The 16,124-nt window shown below is 34.7% G+C and overlaps 1 protein-coding gene across 5 annotated transcripts; it reads left to right on the forward strand.

The window, feature by feature from the left end:
• The first annotated feature begins 76 nt into the window (after window positions 1–76).
• LOC133870930 (cyclin-A2-2-like) lies at window positions 77–8,037 on the forward strand. 5 transcript variants are annotated; one of them, XM_062308215.1, is made up of 13 exons: window positions 77–205; window positions 873–934; window positions 1,459–1,826; window positions 2,231–2,522; window positions 2,818–2,948; window positions 3,741–3,833; window positions 4,706–4,839; window positions 5,482–5,557; window positions 6,398–6,474; window positions 6,561–6,594; window positions 6,698–6,847; window positions 6,949–7,083; window positions 7,575–8,037. In XM_062308215.1, exons 3-13 carry the CDS (start codon window positions 1,497–1,499, stop codon window positions 7,626–7,628), a joined length of 1,506 nt encoding a protein of 501 aa, XP_062164199.1. In that variant the 5' UTR covers window positions 77–205; window positions 873–934; window positions 1,459–1,496; the 3' UTR covers window positions 7,629–8,037. The 5 variants fall into 5 exon arrangements, with proteins under 5 accessions (XP_062164199.1, XP_062164198.1, XP_062164202.1 ...); XM_062308214.1 differs by having other exon boundaries at window positions 1,467–1,826; XM_062308218.1 differs by having other exon boundaries at window positions 1,517–1,826.
• Window positions 8,038–16,124: the final 8,087 nt, after the last annotated feature.

Raw genomic sequence — 16,124 nt, forward strand, 5'->3', positions numbered from 1 at the left:
GGAAATAACAAATAATACCCTTTTGGAATTTGGAAGTTCAAACTGTACCTCCGTCCCGCCCAGTCAGACGCTCCGCTTATATCCACGCACTCTCTCTTGCTCTCTCTCACAAACACACTCTCTGTGAACTCTCTCTCTCTCTCTCTCCTCTCTCAGAGCTTTCCCAGGCCGCCCCTGAAGGTCTCCGGGAGCTCCGAATAACACTGTAAGCTCGGAGCCTCTCCCACACTCTCTTGCACGCATTTCTAATTCCTTTTTTTGATCATTTTTCTTTTTGATTTTTCAAAATCGCGTGAATTTCGCAATGCTGGAGCTTCGTTGTTTTGGATTTGTGTCGATGACGCGTCACAGATTCTGTGGGAACTCTCTCAAATTCTTTATTTTTTTCAGTTTCGCGACACAGATCTGTGACGAGACGCTCTCTTTTTTATATATTTATTTTTTTTGTTTGCTTTGAAATCTTTGGTTGTTTCGTTGCACTGTGCGGCTTGTGATTTCTCTTGTCTCGGGGGAATTTATCGGAAAAATTCGGGTCAATGAGTTTAATCCGGTGTTTTTATTCGTTTTGTTGAGTTTAGTGTAGTATATACGAAAGTTTTAGGCTTTAGGAGAGAAAATCAATGAGAAGTTAGGGTTTTGGTTTGGTTTTAAGATCTCTGTTTGTTCCTGAGATATTGTTCGAAGCGAAAAAAAGAAACAAAAGATTTCGTTTTTCACTTTTTTTTTGTTAACATTTTCAATTGAACTCGAGGAAAAAAGTAGAATGTCTACTCAGCTGGACCTTGTGCATCCATTTGGTTTTATTTATTATTTTTTTATAAAAGGAGAGTTTTTTGTTAATGGAAAATTTTATTTTCTACTATTTTCCTCAGGTTTTATCAGCTACCAAACAGAGGATTTAGAGTAATGACGAGCGAAAACAAAATGCACTAAGGTAATCTTTCCATAGCTCCTTTTTAGGCCCTCTGATTTTAGCCTATGGGCTTCTGTTATTCTGATAAAACTGAAATTTGCATCTATTTTTCTCTTTGGTTTTGCTAAGCATTATATTAAACCGAACCTTCAAAAAAAAAAAAAAAGTTTATGAAAAGAAGAGAGGGCTAAGTTCCGAATTTAAATTTTTGCTCAACATAGATGCCTCAGTAATGTGGAGCAAATGTACCTTAAATTTGTGAAACAGAAGGGTAAAAATATTGGAAAGCAAACTTTGATTCTGTGAAACTGTTATCTTTTACACATGCACGCTTTGTCATATCCGCTAAGTGTTCGCTTGTGGTTTTCACTCTTTCCTTTGTGTTGCAATGTCTTGCGAAAAATGTCACTGTAAAGGCTTTTTCGAGTTGAATTTTTTATGCTGCTTGGGTTGAAAGGATAAATTACATTGCATCTTTACTTGGGATTTTTCCAGCTTATAGACCAGCTGCTTGTTCCAATTATCTCACAATGAATCGATCTTAGAAGTGTAGGTTCGATGCAGAAGATTTCACTTTGAATTCATGCATTGCTCTTTTACAAGGCATGCAAATATGGATAAAGAAAATACAAATGCTGCCAAAGTTGAAGAGTCTACTGTTCGAGTCACACGAGCACGAGCTAAAGCCTTGGGCTCATCAGGAGGGATATTCCCGTCTTCCAAACCCTCTTTTAAGCAAGAACAGAAGCATGTTCTCCGTTCAAAGTTCAAAAGAGCAGCATCAGATGAGAACAAAGCTTCTATGGTTGCTCCTGCTGGCATACAGCATAAGAGAAGGGCAGTGCTTGAGGATGTCACTAATATCTTATGTGAGAATTCACTTATGAACCGAATCCATGCATCAAAAATTCAGGTAAGGATTTACCATCTTTCAGTTTGTGATTTGATATGCGAATTTCGAAGTAGCAATATTTTATGATAGTATTTGTCCAGTAACTTCCAATTTATTAAAAGTTACTATGGTATCTCGACTTGGATTACGTTGTAGTCGCACGGGTGTGTTGAGTCCCATGTACTAGGTCAATTTAGGCTATATAAGCAATTATAGGAGACCCCGATTTTGACAAATTGTTTTAGAATAATCACGCTGATGTAATTAGCCTAGACCTGTGCTGTGGCATTGATGATTACCCACATTTAAAAATTAGGAGACTGTTCTTGACAATGATCATAGTAGCAACTATATTGTCCCATAGGTTTTCACTGCTTGCAAAATATATCAATACTTGCTAAATCATTGACATTGCTGGTTGACAGACTAGCAAGCAGGCTAGAAGAGGTCCGGGAAAGAAGAACAATATGGCAGTCGCAAGAGTCACTCAAGAGATTTCAGCCATTCAGGGGGATGCAAAAACAAAGTTAGCTGAAGAATTGTCCAAAATAAGGATGGTGGAATCGCAAGATAGGACGTTAACAGTTAATTTAGAAGAGGAAGAGCCTAACAAGCAAAGCATGAGTTGTAGCATAAGGGAATGTGGTTTAGCAAATCAGATGCCTATGGTACAGGCTTCCACAAAACCTGCTGGACTCCAAAGTTCTCAAGAGAAAGGTTTGTTTTCTGTTGCAAATTTCTCCCCAGGATGCAACAGTTTATGAACATACTGTTTAACTGACAAAATTGTACAGTAACTTAATGCCTCCATTTCATAACTTATAGAAGTTTTGAAGGTGATGTGAAAAAGGGTTCATGTATTTACATTGCTAATCTGTTAATGTTATGGCAGAGAAAAAATATCATGAATTCAGAAAGGATATTATTTGTTAGTCAGAAAGATGTTTCTAGGTCATTGCACTCTGTTTCTAATATTATATTATCTGCGATGCTTTTTGATTAAATAATGCAGAAGATATGGTCTGCAAGGAATTGGGAACCTCAAGTCGTCCAGACATTGTGGATATTGATTCAAACTTAAAAGATCCTAAAGCCTGCAGCTCATATGCCTCTGATATACACAGTTATATACGTGTTGCAGAGGTTTGTACTGCAAGTAGTATTCATTTTAATTTCACTTATTGCTAATTCTAATATTCTATAGTCCTTGCTTAACTGCAAATCCCGCTAGTTGCATATTTTAAACATATTATCACATAAAAGTCTTCAATCATTGGTGCTACTACTTTTTCCATCGTTGAAAAGTGTCCTTAGTGTTGACGGTAATATGGCAGGCACTACATAATCATCAAGATTCTTTAAAGTTTTAATAATGACTTGTGAGTGATCTCTCATTCAGCAGAGATAGAAACACAAGGTTCCCTGATTTTTTTATTTTATTTTTTATTTTTATTTTATTTTTCTTTCAAAACTCAACATTTCACTTATAAATGGTTCTTGTAAAAGAAAAGGATTGTTAACTTACAAGTTTATTTTAATAAGTGACATATGTTAACTATAACAGAGGGGTTGGCTTAGTGGCAAGGGCTTACTCCCAAGTGGTTTGGTGAGGGGGAGGATATGAGTTTGAGTTTCCATGAGCAAGATGCTAAGGGGACAAGATTCATGCCCATTGATCCACGCTCACTAGTTTCTTGCTACTATGCCCTTGGTGGTGCTGAGGTCAGGGTATGGCTCGACCCGTCTTGAGGTAGCGCTTGCAGATTCCCTGCATTGCAGGCCCATCTAGACCCTTTTTGACTGGTGCCCCAATGGGTACTACGATAAGTCTAGGTGGGGAGTTCCAACCTCCGGTCCTGCCGCCCTCTTACCCTTTTTGCTTAGAGACAAGAAAGTGACATATGCTAACTTACTGAAAAAACACCCCTTCGTCAGCTTGATTGTAGGCCATCAACTAATTACATGGAAAAGTTGCAGCGAGATATCACTCCAAGCATGAGAGGAATTCTGATTGATTGGCTTGTGGAGGTTAGTAAACATCCAAATTGATCTTGCTTTAAGAAACTCATGGCACTTTCTCTCCTTTTGTTTGATTTTGAAAAAGCTAGGCCTAAAAATTGAACAAATTTCTCAATTCTTTTCTATCCACTCCCATTTCTAGTGCTAACTGGTAATATGATATTTATAATATCACTTGTATTTGTTCTTCAATTAATTTAAAAGGAGCTTTCCATAATTGTCAAGTAGCCATTACCTCCTCTGTTTCCATCTTTCTTTGTTAATTTGCATCCTGTTTTCACCCATCTTATCGTTCACTGGTTGATATATGATTGTTTTTAAAAGTTAATCTCACATTACTTTCATTATGCTTTTTTTTTTTTTTTTTTTTTTTGCCCCATGCTGATAGTGTTCAACTTTAACCTAAAAGACAGAAGAACAATATTCAGTCTTCTATTTAATATTTTATTTTGATTTTAACATATATTTTATTTATTGATTGATAAGTTATTTTGGCAGTTACTGGATCTTAAACCTAAGGCCTCATCCTTTACTCAATTTACGGAAGAGGAAGTGCTATTTGGCCATAGCTCATTGGCTCAATCATGTAAAATATATAAGAATTTAAAACTACTTCAGATCCAACTTTGTTGTGCTCTTTACTAGAAAATAATCTAGTGCTTAGATATCGACAGTAGATTGCTACTTTCATTATTTATCATGTTCTAGATATAATGTTGTTCTATTTCATCTTCAAAGAATATTTTGAATTTTTGTTTAGTTATTTATATATTTTTAGCCAGAAGAAAGGATTGGATACGTATTGTTGATCTGTGAATAATTTCATAATTGGATGTTCAATGGGTTAGTGTTGGTCTTTATCGATTTGTCTCTTTTTCCAGGTTTCTGAAGAATATAAGCTTGTTCCAGATACTCTTTACTTCACAGTGAATCTCATCGATCGGTTCCTCTCTAAAAATTATATGGAAAAAACAAGACTCCAGTTGCTTGGTGTTACTTGCATGCTAATTGCCTCGTAAGTTCTATAGTTTTTTTGGTGGTTCCAGTAAATAAGGTGCAATAGTTTTCTACATTTAAGTTTTTGATGAGAAAGTTTTCTCATTCATTAAAATGTTTCCAATTCAGAACTATGGTTTGTATAAGATTTTAATAATCATAACGATAATGATGGATTATCTTGGTAAGTAATAATGATGATGATGATGATAATGCCAAGGACAATGATGAATATTCTATGATTAGAAAAACATTCTTACAACTCCCCTTTTTTCTAGTCTTCTGAAGATGACGTGTCTTGAATTATAAAATTGGATCCAAGGTAATGAGACAGGAGTGTCTTATTATTATTGTTATCTTTCTCTATATGAAAAAAAAAAAAAATACTCCGTTTTTAGGCTAATGGCTGAAGTCATAGACACATTAAAGACATCTCTGTGCCTTTGTGTCTTTGTGTTTGTGTGAGTGAAGTAGTGTCTATCTTCCTCTCGTGTTATCGCCATTAGTTAGTTCTTAACATGAAATTAACTCAATTTTTTTGGGTCAATATATGCCAAATCTTGAGTTCACTTCTTGGTGCTGGTAAATTAGATGTTACGTCCATTTTTTTTATATCATCAGGGGATTCTAAAGTCTGCTTCTTTTCTGTTGTGGCTTGAAGGAAGTACGAGGAAATCTGTGCACCAAGAGTGGAGGAATTTTGTGTCATCACAGACAATACCTACATGAGAGGAGAGGTACACTCTTGCTACTTGAAATTTATGTTTATGGCATCTATGTTTCTGGTAAGTCATTGGCATCCCATTTGATGTTGTATTCAAACTTAATTATCTGAACATAAAAACTAGTGCATAGCTTTGCAGCAGCAATCGTCATAATTTCAGAAACCAAGTTGTATATATGTACACATTGACCAAGAAATAATGTGATAAAGTTCTTAGAGAAATTATGTGATGCGTATAATAAGATGGAAGTCATCTTAGATGATTTGGTCAATGAAGAAGATCCAGTAAGGAGTGATTTTGTTCGAGTTGAAGGCACCAGAATATAAGGAAAGGGTCAAAATAAGTGCGAGTTATTGTTTGGAGAAAAGATGCAATGGTCCATGATTTATTCGAGATATATAATTATTTTTTTTAAGCATTCGAAAGAAGTCATTGATTGAGCAGTTGTAAGGTCATTTAAAGTAACTGTAAAGGCAAGCAACCAACCTATCCTGCAACATTTACTGAGAAAAAAAAAAGAACTCAATTTATTATTTAGGAGTCAACAATAATATGAAAACCTTGTCTCTCCAAAACTTAAAAAAGGAAAGGAAGGCGAAACTCATTAATGATAATTTAATGAGGCACTTGCTGCAAGTTCAGGGCTAGCCTCAATTTCTAAAGTTTATGCCTTATGTGAGTCTTATTTATGAGGATCCCCTGTAAATTTGTCTCTAAAACTTAAGTTGCAAAGCTTTACTCAGTCTCAGAAAAGCCCTCCTGTAAGTAGAGAAGAGCGATTTGTTTTCTCTGAAGAGTTCTTCAAATTCTTCTTTTGGTTTATGTCCCCTGATTGTTGACATCAAATGGCAGGTATTGGAACTGGAGCGTCAAGTTTTGAATTTCTTGAACTTCCAGTTATCTGTTCCCAGCACAAAAACATTTCTCAGGTAATGCACCACCTTTATGTTTTTCAAAAATGGCATCTAATAGTGAACCAACTAATCTTTATGATCTCCAAATCTTTGGGTTTCAGGAGATTCATTCAAGCAGCACAAGCTTCTTACAAGGTATTCTAGATGATGGTATTCTTCATCTCTTGTATTACATTTAGAAAATCAATTACATGCAAAAGGAAACTAAATTTGTTACTTTTCTTATTTTGCTGTACAGCTTCCTTCTGTCGAACTTGAGTTCTTGGCAAATTATTTAGCAGAATTGACACTAGTCGAATATAGCTTCCTAAAGTTTCTACCTTCCCTCATAGCTGCAGCTGCTGTGTTCCTTGCTAGATGGACACTCAATCAGACAGACCACCCATGGGTCTGCAATTTTTGTGCCTCCCTCATTCCATTTGAAGTGTTTTCTTCCTTTTCATTAGAAGAAAAATGTCTGAAAAAGTTCTTGATGTGCACTTGATGCAGAATCCAACTTTAGAACATTATACCAGTTACAAGGCATCAGAGCTGAAAAGCATAGTTCTTGCACTGGAAGACTTGCAACTGAACACCAGCGGTTGCTCCCTAAATGCTATACGCGAGAAGTATAGACAACAGAAGGTAATAATTTGTTGTTTAGGACTACACGAAAAAGTTTATTTCTCTCAAACTGTAGTTGAATTACTTATTCATCATTACAGTTGTTTGCATCTCCCAATGCTTGTGAAGGTACATCAGAAGTTTGTTTGTAGCCTCTTAAGAAAATCATAGGATCTGTTTGGCAAAGCCGGAAGAAGTTTTAAGGATTTCTCATTCAGCCTCCCTGAACCAACTCTCACTTAGGTCAAACTAAGTGAACCAACAAAAAGGAGCATTAGTTTACCTAGTTTTTAATTTGGTGGTTGCTTATAATCAGAACAGCTCCAATGACAACGGGCTTTTAGGTTTTAGCTATTAGTTCTTAATCTGGTGGTTGCTTATAATCAGAACAACTCCAACGACAACAGGCCTTTTGGATTCCTCAAAATGCATCTTAAGCATTAACATGATACTAAAAATTCTTCTAATATTCCTTTAAGAGTATTCTCATAAAATTGTATCTCTTATGGCAGTTCAAGCGTGTGGCAACATTGACCTCTCCGCAACCGGTTGTTTCACTCTTCTAAAATCAAGATATCTGATTCTCTAATGGATGAATTGAAATATTTGAGGTGGAAGGGCTCTCTACATTCTGACACTATAAGGGTGATCCACATCTCAAGTTACTAATTTTACTGTTAGTTAATGTTTACAATTCTTGTTCTTTGTCGTTTGTTGTAACATCTTATCCAGTTCTGGTGCTTCCAGATCTCGGCCCATGTAACCTGAAATTGTTAGAGCATGACACATTTAAGGCAGTAACTTATATGCCATTCGGCAGAATAATTTCTAAAACTTCCTATCCCATTGGAAGTTTTAACAGCACCTAGGATTCCTGGGTTGCAAATTTGTGACAGGAAATGTAGCTATTTGAACATTAATGTATCCAAAACCTTATTATGGAAAGAAAAAAAAAAGAAAAAGAAATTGCTCTTTTGTTTGCAGAAAAGTAGTTTGCAATTTAGATGTAGTATTTTCATTGCTGTTTGTAGGATTCACTTCTCCATTTAGTCCTTATGCTGTTGTATCTTCAAATAGAATCCGGCCCATAATTTTTGTATATTTGTAGGCACTGACATGTGAGATAGTGCACATACACATTATTAGAGAAGCTCAAGCCTAGAGAGCTTCAGCTCCACTTACAAGTTCATCAGTCCAGCTGTTAGCCAAAAAGAGATGAAAAGAAAAGCAAACATATCAGTAAATACAGGGAATTCCTGGATTTTCTTAGTTCATCAAATAATCACTGTGCAGCTTGCAGCTAACATCAAATAATCTCTGCGGATGTTGGGCACCCAGATTCCAAGCTAAGTTCTCTGATAGCCAGTAATTGACATTCTAGTGCAAGATCCTAGGATCCAGGCCCCATTACAGCTCCCCCCAGTCCCTACCTACAACAAACTATGGTAAAATAGAGTTAAAAATCTAATAATTTGACCGAATTAGCAACATTTGGATTCATGGCATCCACTGACCATAATGTTCCTTGAGACATGTCAGTTGTGATTTTAACCACAGTTTGCCACTCAAGTTGCCCATTTTGTTCCTACAAGTAGACTATGCAGGGAAGTTTTGAACAGCAAGACTTGAAGTTATTCCAATGCATGTTGGATGGATTTGGTTGTTGAAGACGGATGGGGATCAGGTGCAATGAGACTGCCCATTATAGGCACCCAGGCCCCACCTTGCTTGGAACACCTACCCAAACAGGTGGAGCCTAAGTGCCTTCTCACTTGAGGCTGTCCATTGCGCACGCAATGAGCAACCTCTTTGCATGGGATGCGGATACGTTGAAGAGGAAAAGATGACAGCTCAACAGGTGGGTTGTAGCATTTGAAAGATTTATAGCAGTTTTCTTTTCCTATAACTTCCTGCCACTCATCTGCGTTGTGATCACATCATTGTACACTGTTCAGTTTTTCCTATTTCTAGGGTCAATACTTGAGTAGAAGATGATGTAGCAAGGTAGCCAATGGATCATTGTTGGATAATGATAATATAGCTATGGTAAAGAAAGACCCTCTAATCAACATTTTCGAACCATGATCAAATATGACCTACTTTGTTACAAGCCTAAAGCCTTTGATGTGGACCAAGTAAAAGGATGTGGCTTTCCTATGATGGCAGTATAGTAGATGAAAAGTGGGATAAATAGGTTTTAGAGGGCCTCACCTCTAACGTACACATTGCTTAATAATTCTTCTCTGTGGTATTATTATTCAAAGACGCATGAAAATAGTTACAACCATACAACTTTACCCCTACTGCAAAACTGCTAAAAGACTCCTAAAACCGAAGCAGACTCCAACACAGAGACATCTTACGGATGTTCTCTTATCGAAAACAAACACAACTCCTACTATAACTCATTACTCCCACTCAGACATCTTAAATATGTACTTTTATTAGAAAGAGATGATACGTTTACAATTTTTTTTACAACTTTTACGACTTTTTTTTTTTTTTTTTTTTTTTTAAAAAAAAAAAATAAAAATAAAAAAAATCAATCATTGGATATGTAGGACTCACGTGTAGGAAAAGAGATTCGATGTTTAGTTTTAAAAAAAGAAGTTAGAATTGTACACGAGTTGTATAGAAGTGGTAAACGTATCATATCTATTAGAAAATACAACTCCAGTTATAACGAAAAGAGATATGTTAGCTACACAACAATGTCGATGTGTCCAGTATTTTCAAATTTTTTTATTTTTTATTTTTTTAAAATATTGGACACATCAGCATTGTTGAACAATTGTTGTGTAAGAGTTGTGCAAATAACATATCTCAAACTAAAATACTGGAGAAAGACCCAACTAAACAATAACTCGAAAGGTAGGCAGAGAGACAGATGGAATACTTCGTTAGTGGTAGCAATTTACAAAATTATATTATTCTTGAATATAGAAGTCTTAATTTAAAAATTAAGACCAAATAATAATTCTATGAATATACAACAATAATTTCGGACGAATTTAAACAGGTACGTGAATATTTAAGGAGATGAATATTCATTTATAGTTGAGGTCTTAGTTTTATTTCCGAAATATGTAAAGTGATAAAAAATAATAATAATAATTAATTGGACAAAGAAAAGCTTTTGGAAAACAATTTTTGGGAGGGGTGTTAGATGAGTCTGCTGCTCGTGAACTCGGCCTGACTCGGCTCGGTTAAACTCGATTCAGTTTCGGTTCGAATAATAAATGAGACATTCGCAAACATAATAATTTGCTTGAATATTAAACGAGACGTATTCGTATAAACTTAACTCGGCTCGAATAAAGCTCGTGAGCTCAGCTTGTATAAATTTGACTTAACTCGTTCGGCTTGAATCATTAGTTCGCGTGCGTGTTTATATACGATGGTACCTATGATTTTTTGATCTATTTAGATTTACTACTTTTTTGTTTTTATTTAATATGCTTTTTTAATATCTAGTATCACTATCAATACAATTTCTTATTTTACAGTGAAATGCCTAAAAAAAAAAAAAAAAGAAGAAGAGAAAATCGTGGCCGGAAAGGTTATAGGAGCAAAAGCCATTGGAGTTTTTATTTTATACATTGAAAGAATCCGTTTTGTTAGTAATAAATTAGGAAAGGGAAAAAGAATAACCGAAAGAAAGAAAATCAATTAGTTATTCATCGAAGTTTCATTTATTCAATGATCAGAATTAAACGAGGATATATAGCTCGGAGACGTAGAACAAAAATTCATTTATTTGCATCAAGCTTTCGAGGGTCTCATTCAAGACTTACTAGAACTATTACTCAACAGAAAATAAGAGCTTTGTTTTCGGCTTTATCGGGATAGAGGTAGGTAAAAAAGAGATTTTCGTCATTTGTGGATCACTCAGATAAATGCAGTAATTCGCGGTAAAAGCGTGTATATATATATATATATATATATATATATATATATATATATATATATATATAGCTTTGTCAAGAAGTTCCTGCGCAGCCTATATACATATATACAACTTGGACCCATAGTTTTTCTTGTACGTGTTGCAGAAGTTCCTACGCAACCTCTATATTTTTTTTCTTTGTTCTTTTTTCTATCTAAGCCATTAAGGGCAGCCTATATATATATATATATATTTATTTATTCTCCTAAAGTTTTTAAAATCACAATTGAATTTGGGATAGACCATTATTGGATTTTGATCCAATTGTGATTTTAAAAACTACATCAACTTTAAAAAAATAAAAATAGGATAAAAAGATGGTCCCTAACATTACTCATGTGTATATTGTGTATATATATATATATATATAGACACACACACAACTTGGACCCCATAATTTTTTTTGTACGTGTTGCACATTATATAGTATAGCAAAGAGAAATGTTATTTACACATCATGGGCACAACATGGGCACAACAGGCCCTCATATGGGGATGAGGCCCAATGTCTTGGTCCCACCCCCATTTGAGAGACTGTTGTACCCATGTTGTGCTCCTAATGTTTAAGTAAAGGTGATAGCTACTTGTCTCACATTGGAAAAAACAAGTAGTATCCTACCAGAGAAAGCTTATAAAATGGAAGCCAACATGTCTTCGCTAGGAAGCGGAAGCCATTACGTGTGAAGTACAAATGAAATAAATAAATTTTGTCCTATTTGAAGTAAACGCCAATCTACTTTTGCCAGCTCTAAGCTTTCAAGGCTTTTATTCAAGTAAAATATTATTAAAATCCAATCGAGCTCGAGCCGAGGCTTGGCTTCTTAACTTAGCCGAGTTAACTTAAGGCCTGTAAATTTAGTCAAGCCTCGGCTTGTTAAATTGATGGTTCTGAAATGGCCGCCAAGGAATAGTGCTCCATGGCCCCAAAAATATTTTTTTGCTATAAAGCTCACTAAGCTCCTCTCGAACTACTCTTTCATACTACAAAATCTGTTCATTTGAATTAAGTGGTTAATGGTTATGATGCCCAAATTAATCTAAAAAAGTTTAGATAAATATTTTATAGAATGTCCTTATATTCAATTAATTGTAGAAAAATTATAGGGAAAAGTACACAAACTATCACCACATTGTCAATGTCTCTCCAAACTATCAATTGTGTCAATTTCCCTCCTAAACTGCCAAAACAATGTAATTAATTGGATTATTCTTCATGTGTTTTGTCATTTAATTAATATAATAAACATTGTATGACTAACACAAAGTGAAAAAACACTTCTATTATTCTTGATTTGTTTAGTTTTTTTTTTTTTTATTAAATTTGGAATGACAATTAAACACTTTGTATTTTGGGCTTCTGTAAACTCTAATTTCGTTTATGTGGTTGTGAATCTTGTGATGTTACTTAAAGTAATTAGGATGTTTAATTTTTTGTTGAAGTTCAATTTTTGTGAGCAGACTTGTTATCTCATTTTCACATTTTCTTTTTCTAATGTGTTAAATTATTTGGAGTGTTTTGTTCTTTGGAAAAGGAGGTTTAATTTGTTTTGCAGGACCACTAGTGAAGTTTTGCAGTGACGGGTCTCATAACGGTGTTGCTGAAAAGGAGGAATCGCATAGGGCGTGAAGTAGATTTTATCATAATGCCTGTTGAGATTGAGAAAATTTGCTGCCCCCTGTTCAGGTAGTAGGTTTTATTTTTGATTCTACTTGTTCAGAGCTCTTCTCGATTTTATTTGCCCGGTCCTTTCAAAAATAGAGTTACATTTGCTATCTCCCTCTTCTTTTCACTGTTTATCTAATAGCGTGAATTTGTTGCTGTATGCTATATTTTCTATGTTTTTACCCCTAAATGTGATTGATAATTTCTTGTTTTGGGCCTTGTTTGACTGAGGGTGGGAAAGTGCGTGCTTGGCTGAATTTATGGTTTTAAGCTGGTGTAGGAAATCACATATTTGCACAAAGCGGGCCGCCCGACATGTTCAAAACAAGTGGTTCAGATTAAGGTGAGGTGAGGTTCCAATGGCTTCAAATAGGAAACCTAATCTCTTTGGTAAAGGTTCAACGCCGAATTCTGATGAGTTTCTTATACATGGCTTTTACTTTTGATTACATTAGTTATAAACGTTTCTGCCAGGGATCATCATGAAGCCTGTGAGGAGATCTTCTATGATTATCATCATCAGTCAGATTAATCACCCGCATCAGAGGGTTCTCATAGAGATGATTCACTCTCGCAAGGCAGAACAAAGAAACACACATCTCATTAGCCAGTTATGCCAACATCTATGCATCTCAATGTGCTCAAGTGTGCTTCTAGACATGATATAATTAAAGATTGAGCAATAAAATCTTATTATAGGAATTCTTTTAGCTCATAAAATGGTTTATTAATATATGCCGTTTACTAAGATGTTGATTCAGATGATATTTCAAATTTGAATTACTGTAATTAATTGGATTATTTTTAATGTGTTCTGTCATCTAATTAATATAATAAACATTGTATGACTAATAAGTCGGTATTAATATGACTAAGGGTCCGTTTGGGTTTGCGATTTCAAAAAGTGCGATTTAAAATAACGATTTTAAAATGTGCGATTTGAAAAAAGTGATTTTTAAAAACGCAGATAAGCGTTTGGCAAAATCGCAGTTTAGCCTTTAAAATCGCGAATTTACCTTTAAAATCCTGCGTTTTCAAAAAAACAACATCTTATCTGCGATTTGAAAAAGTAGATTTTCTGCGTTTTCAAATCGCAATTTTTAAAAACACAGTTCCCAAACGATCTATGTTCTGCAATTTGGTTTAAAATCGCACTTATTGTCTACGAAATCGCAATCCCAAACGCACCCTAACACAATGTGACAAAGCACTTCTATTCTTGATTTGTTTTTTTGTTGTTGTTGTTTTTATTATTATTATTATTATTATTATTATTATTATTATTATTATTATTATTATTATTATTAAAGTTCGAATGACAATTAAACACATTGTATTTTGTGATTCTGTAAACTCTAATTTTGCTTAAGTGGTTGTGAATCTTGTGATATTACTTAAAGTAATTATGATGTTTAATTTTTTGTTGAAGTTTAATCTTTGTGAGCAGACTTGTTATTTCATTTTCTTTTTCTTATGTGTTAAATTATTTGGAGTGTTTTGTTCTTTGGAAAATGAGGTTTATCTGTTTTGCAGGACCACCGCTAGTCAAGTTTTGAAGCAATGCATCTCGTAAGGGTGTTGCTGAAAAGGAGGAATCGCATAGGGCATGAAGTGGATTTGATCATAATGCCTGTTGAGATTGAGAGAATTTGTTGCCCCTTGTTCAAGTTTGTTTGTTTTGTTTGTTTTTGTTTTTGCTTTTTTTATTTTTTTTATTTTTTATTTTTTATTTATTCTTCTCGTTTAGAGCCCTTCTCAATTTGATTTACCTGGTTCTTTAAAAAATTAGAGTTACACCTGTTATCTCTCACTTCTTCTCACTGTTTATCTAATAGCACGCATTTATTGCTATATGCGATATTTGCTATGCTTTTAGCCATAAATGTGATTTATAATTTCTTATTTTGGGCCTTGCTTGAACGAGGGTGGGAACGTGTGTGCTTGGCTGAATTTGTGGTTTTTAACTGGTATAGGAAATCACATATTTGCACCAAGCAGGCTGCCCGACATGTTCAAAACAAGTGGTTCAGGTTAAGTTGAGGTGAGGTTCCTATGGTTTCAGACAGGAAACCTGAGCTCTTTGATTGTAAAGGTTCAACGTTGAGTTCTAATGAGTTTCTTATACATGACTTTTACTTTTGATTACATCAGTTATAGACATTTCTGTCAGGGATCATCATGAACCCTGTGAGGAGCTCTTCTATGATTATCATAATCGGTCAGATGATTCACCCGCATTAGAGGGTTCCAATAGAGACGATTCTCTCTCCCAAGGCAGAACAAAGAAACACACATCTCATTAGCCAGTTAAGCTAGCATTTATGCATCTCAATGTGCTCAAGTGTGCTTCTAGACATGATATAATTAAAGATTGAGCAATAAGATCTTATTACAAGAATTCTTTTAGCCAATAAAGTTGTTTATTAATATATGTCGTTTACTAAGATGTTGATTCTGGTGATATTTCAAATTTGAATTGCTATAATTAATTGAATTATTGTTAATGTGTTTTGTCCTCTAATTAATATAATATATACATTGTATTACTAACAAGTCGGTATTAATATGACAAAGCACTTGTATTATTCTTGATTTGTTTGTTTGTTTTTTATTTTTTTATTTTTTTATTATTATTATTAAAGTCGGAATGATAATTAAACACATTGTATTTTGTAATTCTGTAAACTCTAATTTAGCTTATGTGGTTGTTAATCTTTTGATGTTACATCAAGTAATTAGGATGTTTAATTTTTCGTTGAAGTTTAATCTCTGTGCGCAGACTTGCTATCTCATTTTCTTTTTCTAATGTGTTAAATTATTTGGAGTGTCTTGCTCTTTGCAATAGAAGGTTTATCCTTTTTGCAAGAGCACCGCTAGTCAGGTTTTGTAGCAATGCGTCTCATAAGGGTGTTGCTGAAAAGGAGGATTCGCATATGGCACGAATTAGATTTGATCATAATGCCTATTGAGATTGAGAGAATTTGCTGCACCCTGTTTAGGTTGGTTTTGTTTGTGATTCTTCTCGTTCAAAACTATTCTTGATTTGATTTGCCTGGTCCTTTCAAAAACCAGAGGTACATTAGCTATGTCTCACTTCTTCTCACTGTTTATCTAATAATGTTGATTTGTTGTAGTATGCGATATTTGCTATGTGTTTACCCCTAAATGTGATTTTATAGTTTCTTGTTTTGGGCCTTGCATGACTAAGGGTGAGAACGTGTGTGCTTGGCTGAAATTGTGGTTTTTAGCTGGTGTAGGAAATCACATATTTGCACCAAGTGGGCTGCCCGACATGTTCAAAACAGGAGGTTCAGGTTAAGGTGAGGTGAGATTCCTATGGCTTCAGACAGGAAACCTGAGCTCTTTGATTGTAAATGTTCAATGCTGAGTTTTGATGAGTTTCTTATACATGGCTTTTACTTGTGATTACATCAGTTATAGACGTTTCTGCCA

The sequence above is a fragment of the Alnus glutinosa genome, chromosome 6, assembly GCF_958979055.1.
Source record: "Alnus glutinosa chromosome 6, dhAlnGlut1.1, whole genome shotgun sequence".
NCBI lineage: Eukaryota > Viridiplantae > Streptophyta > Magnoliopsida > Fagales > Betulaceae > Alnus > Alnus glutinosa.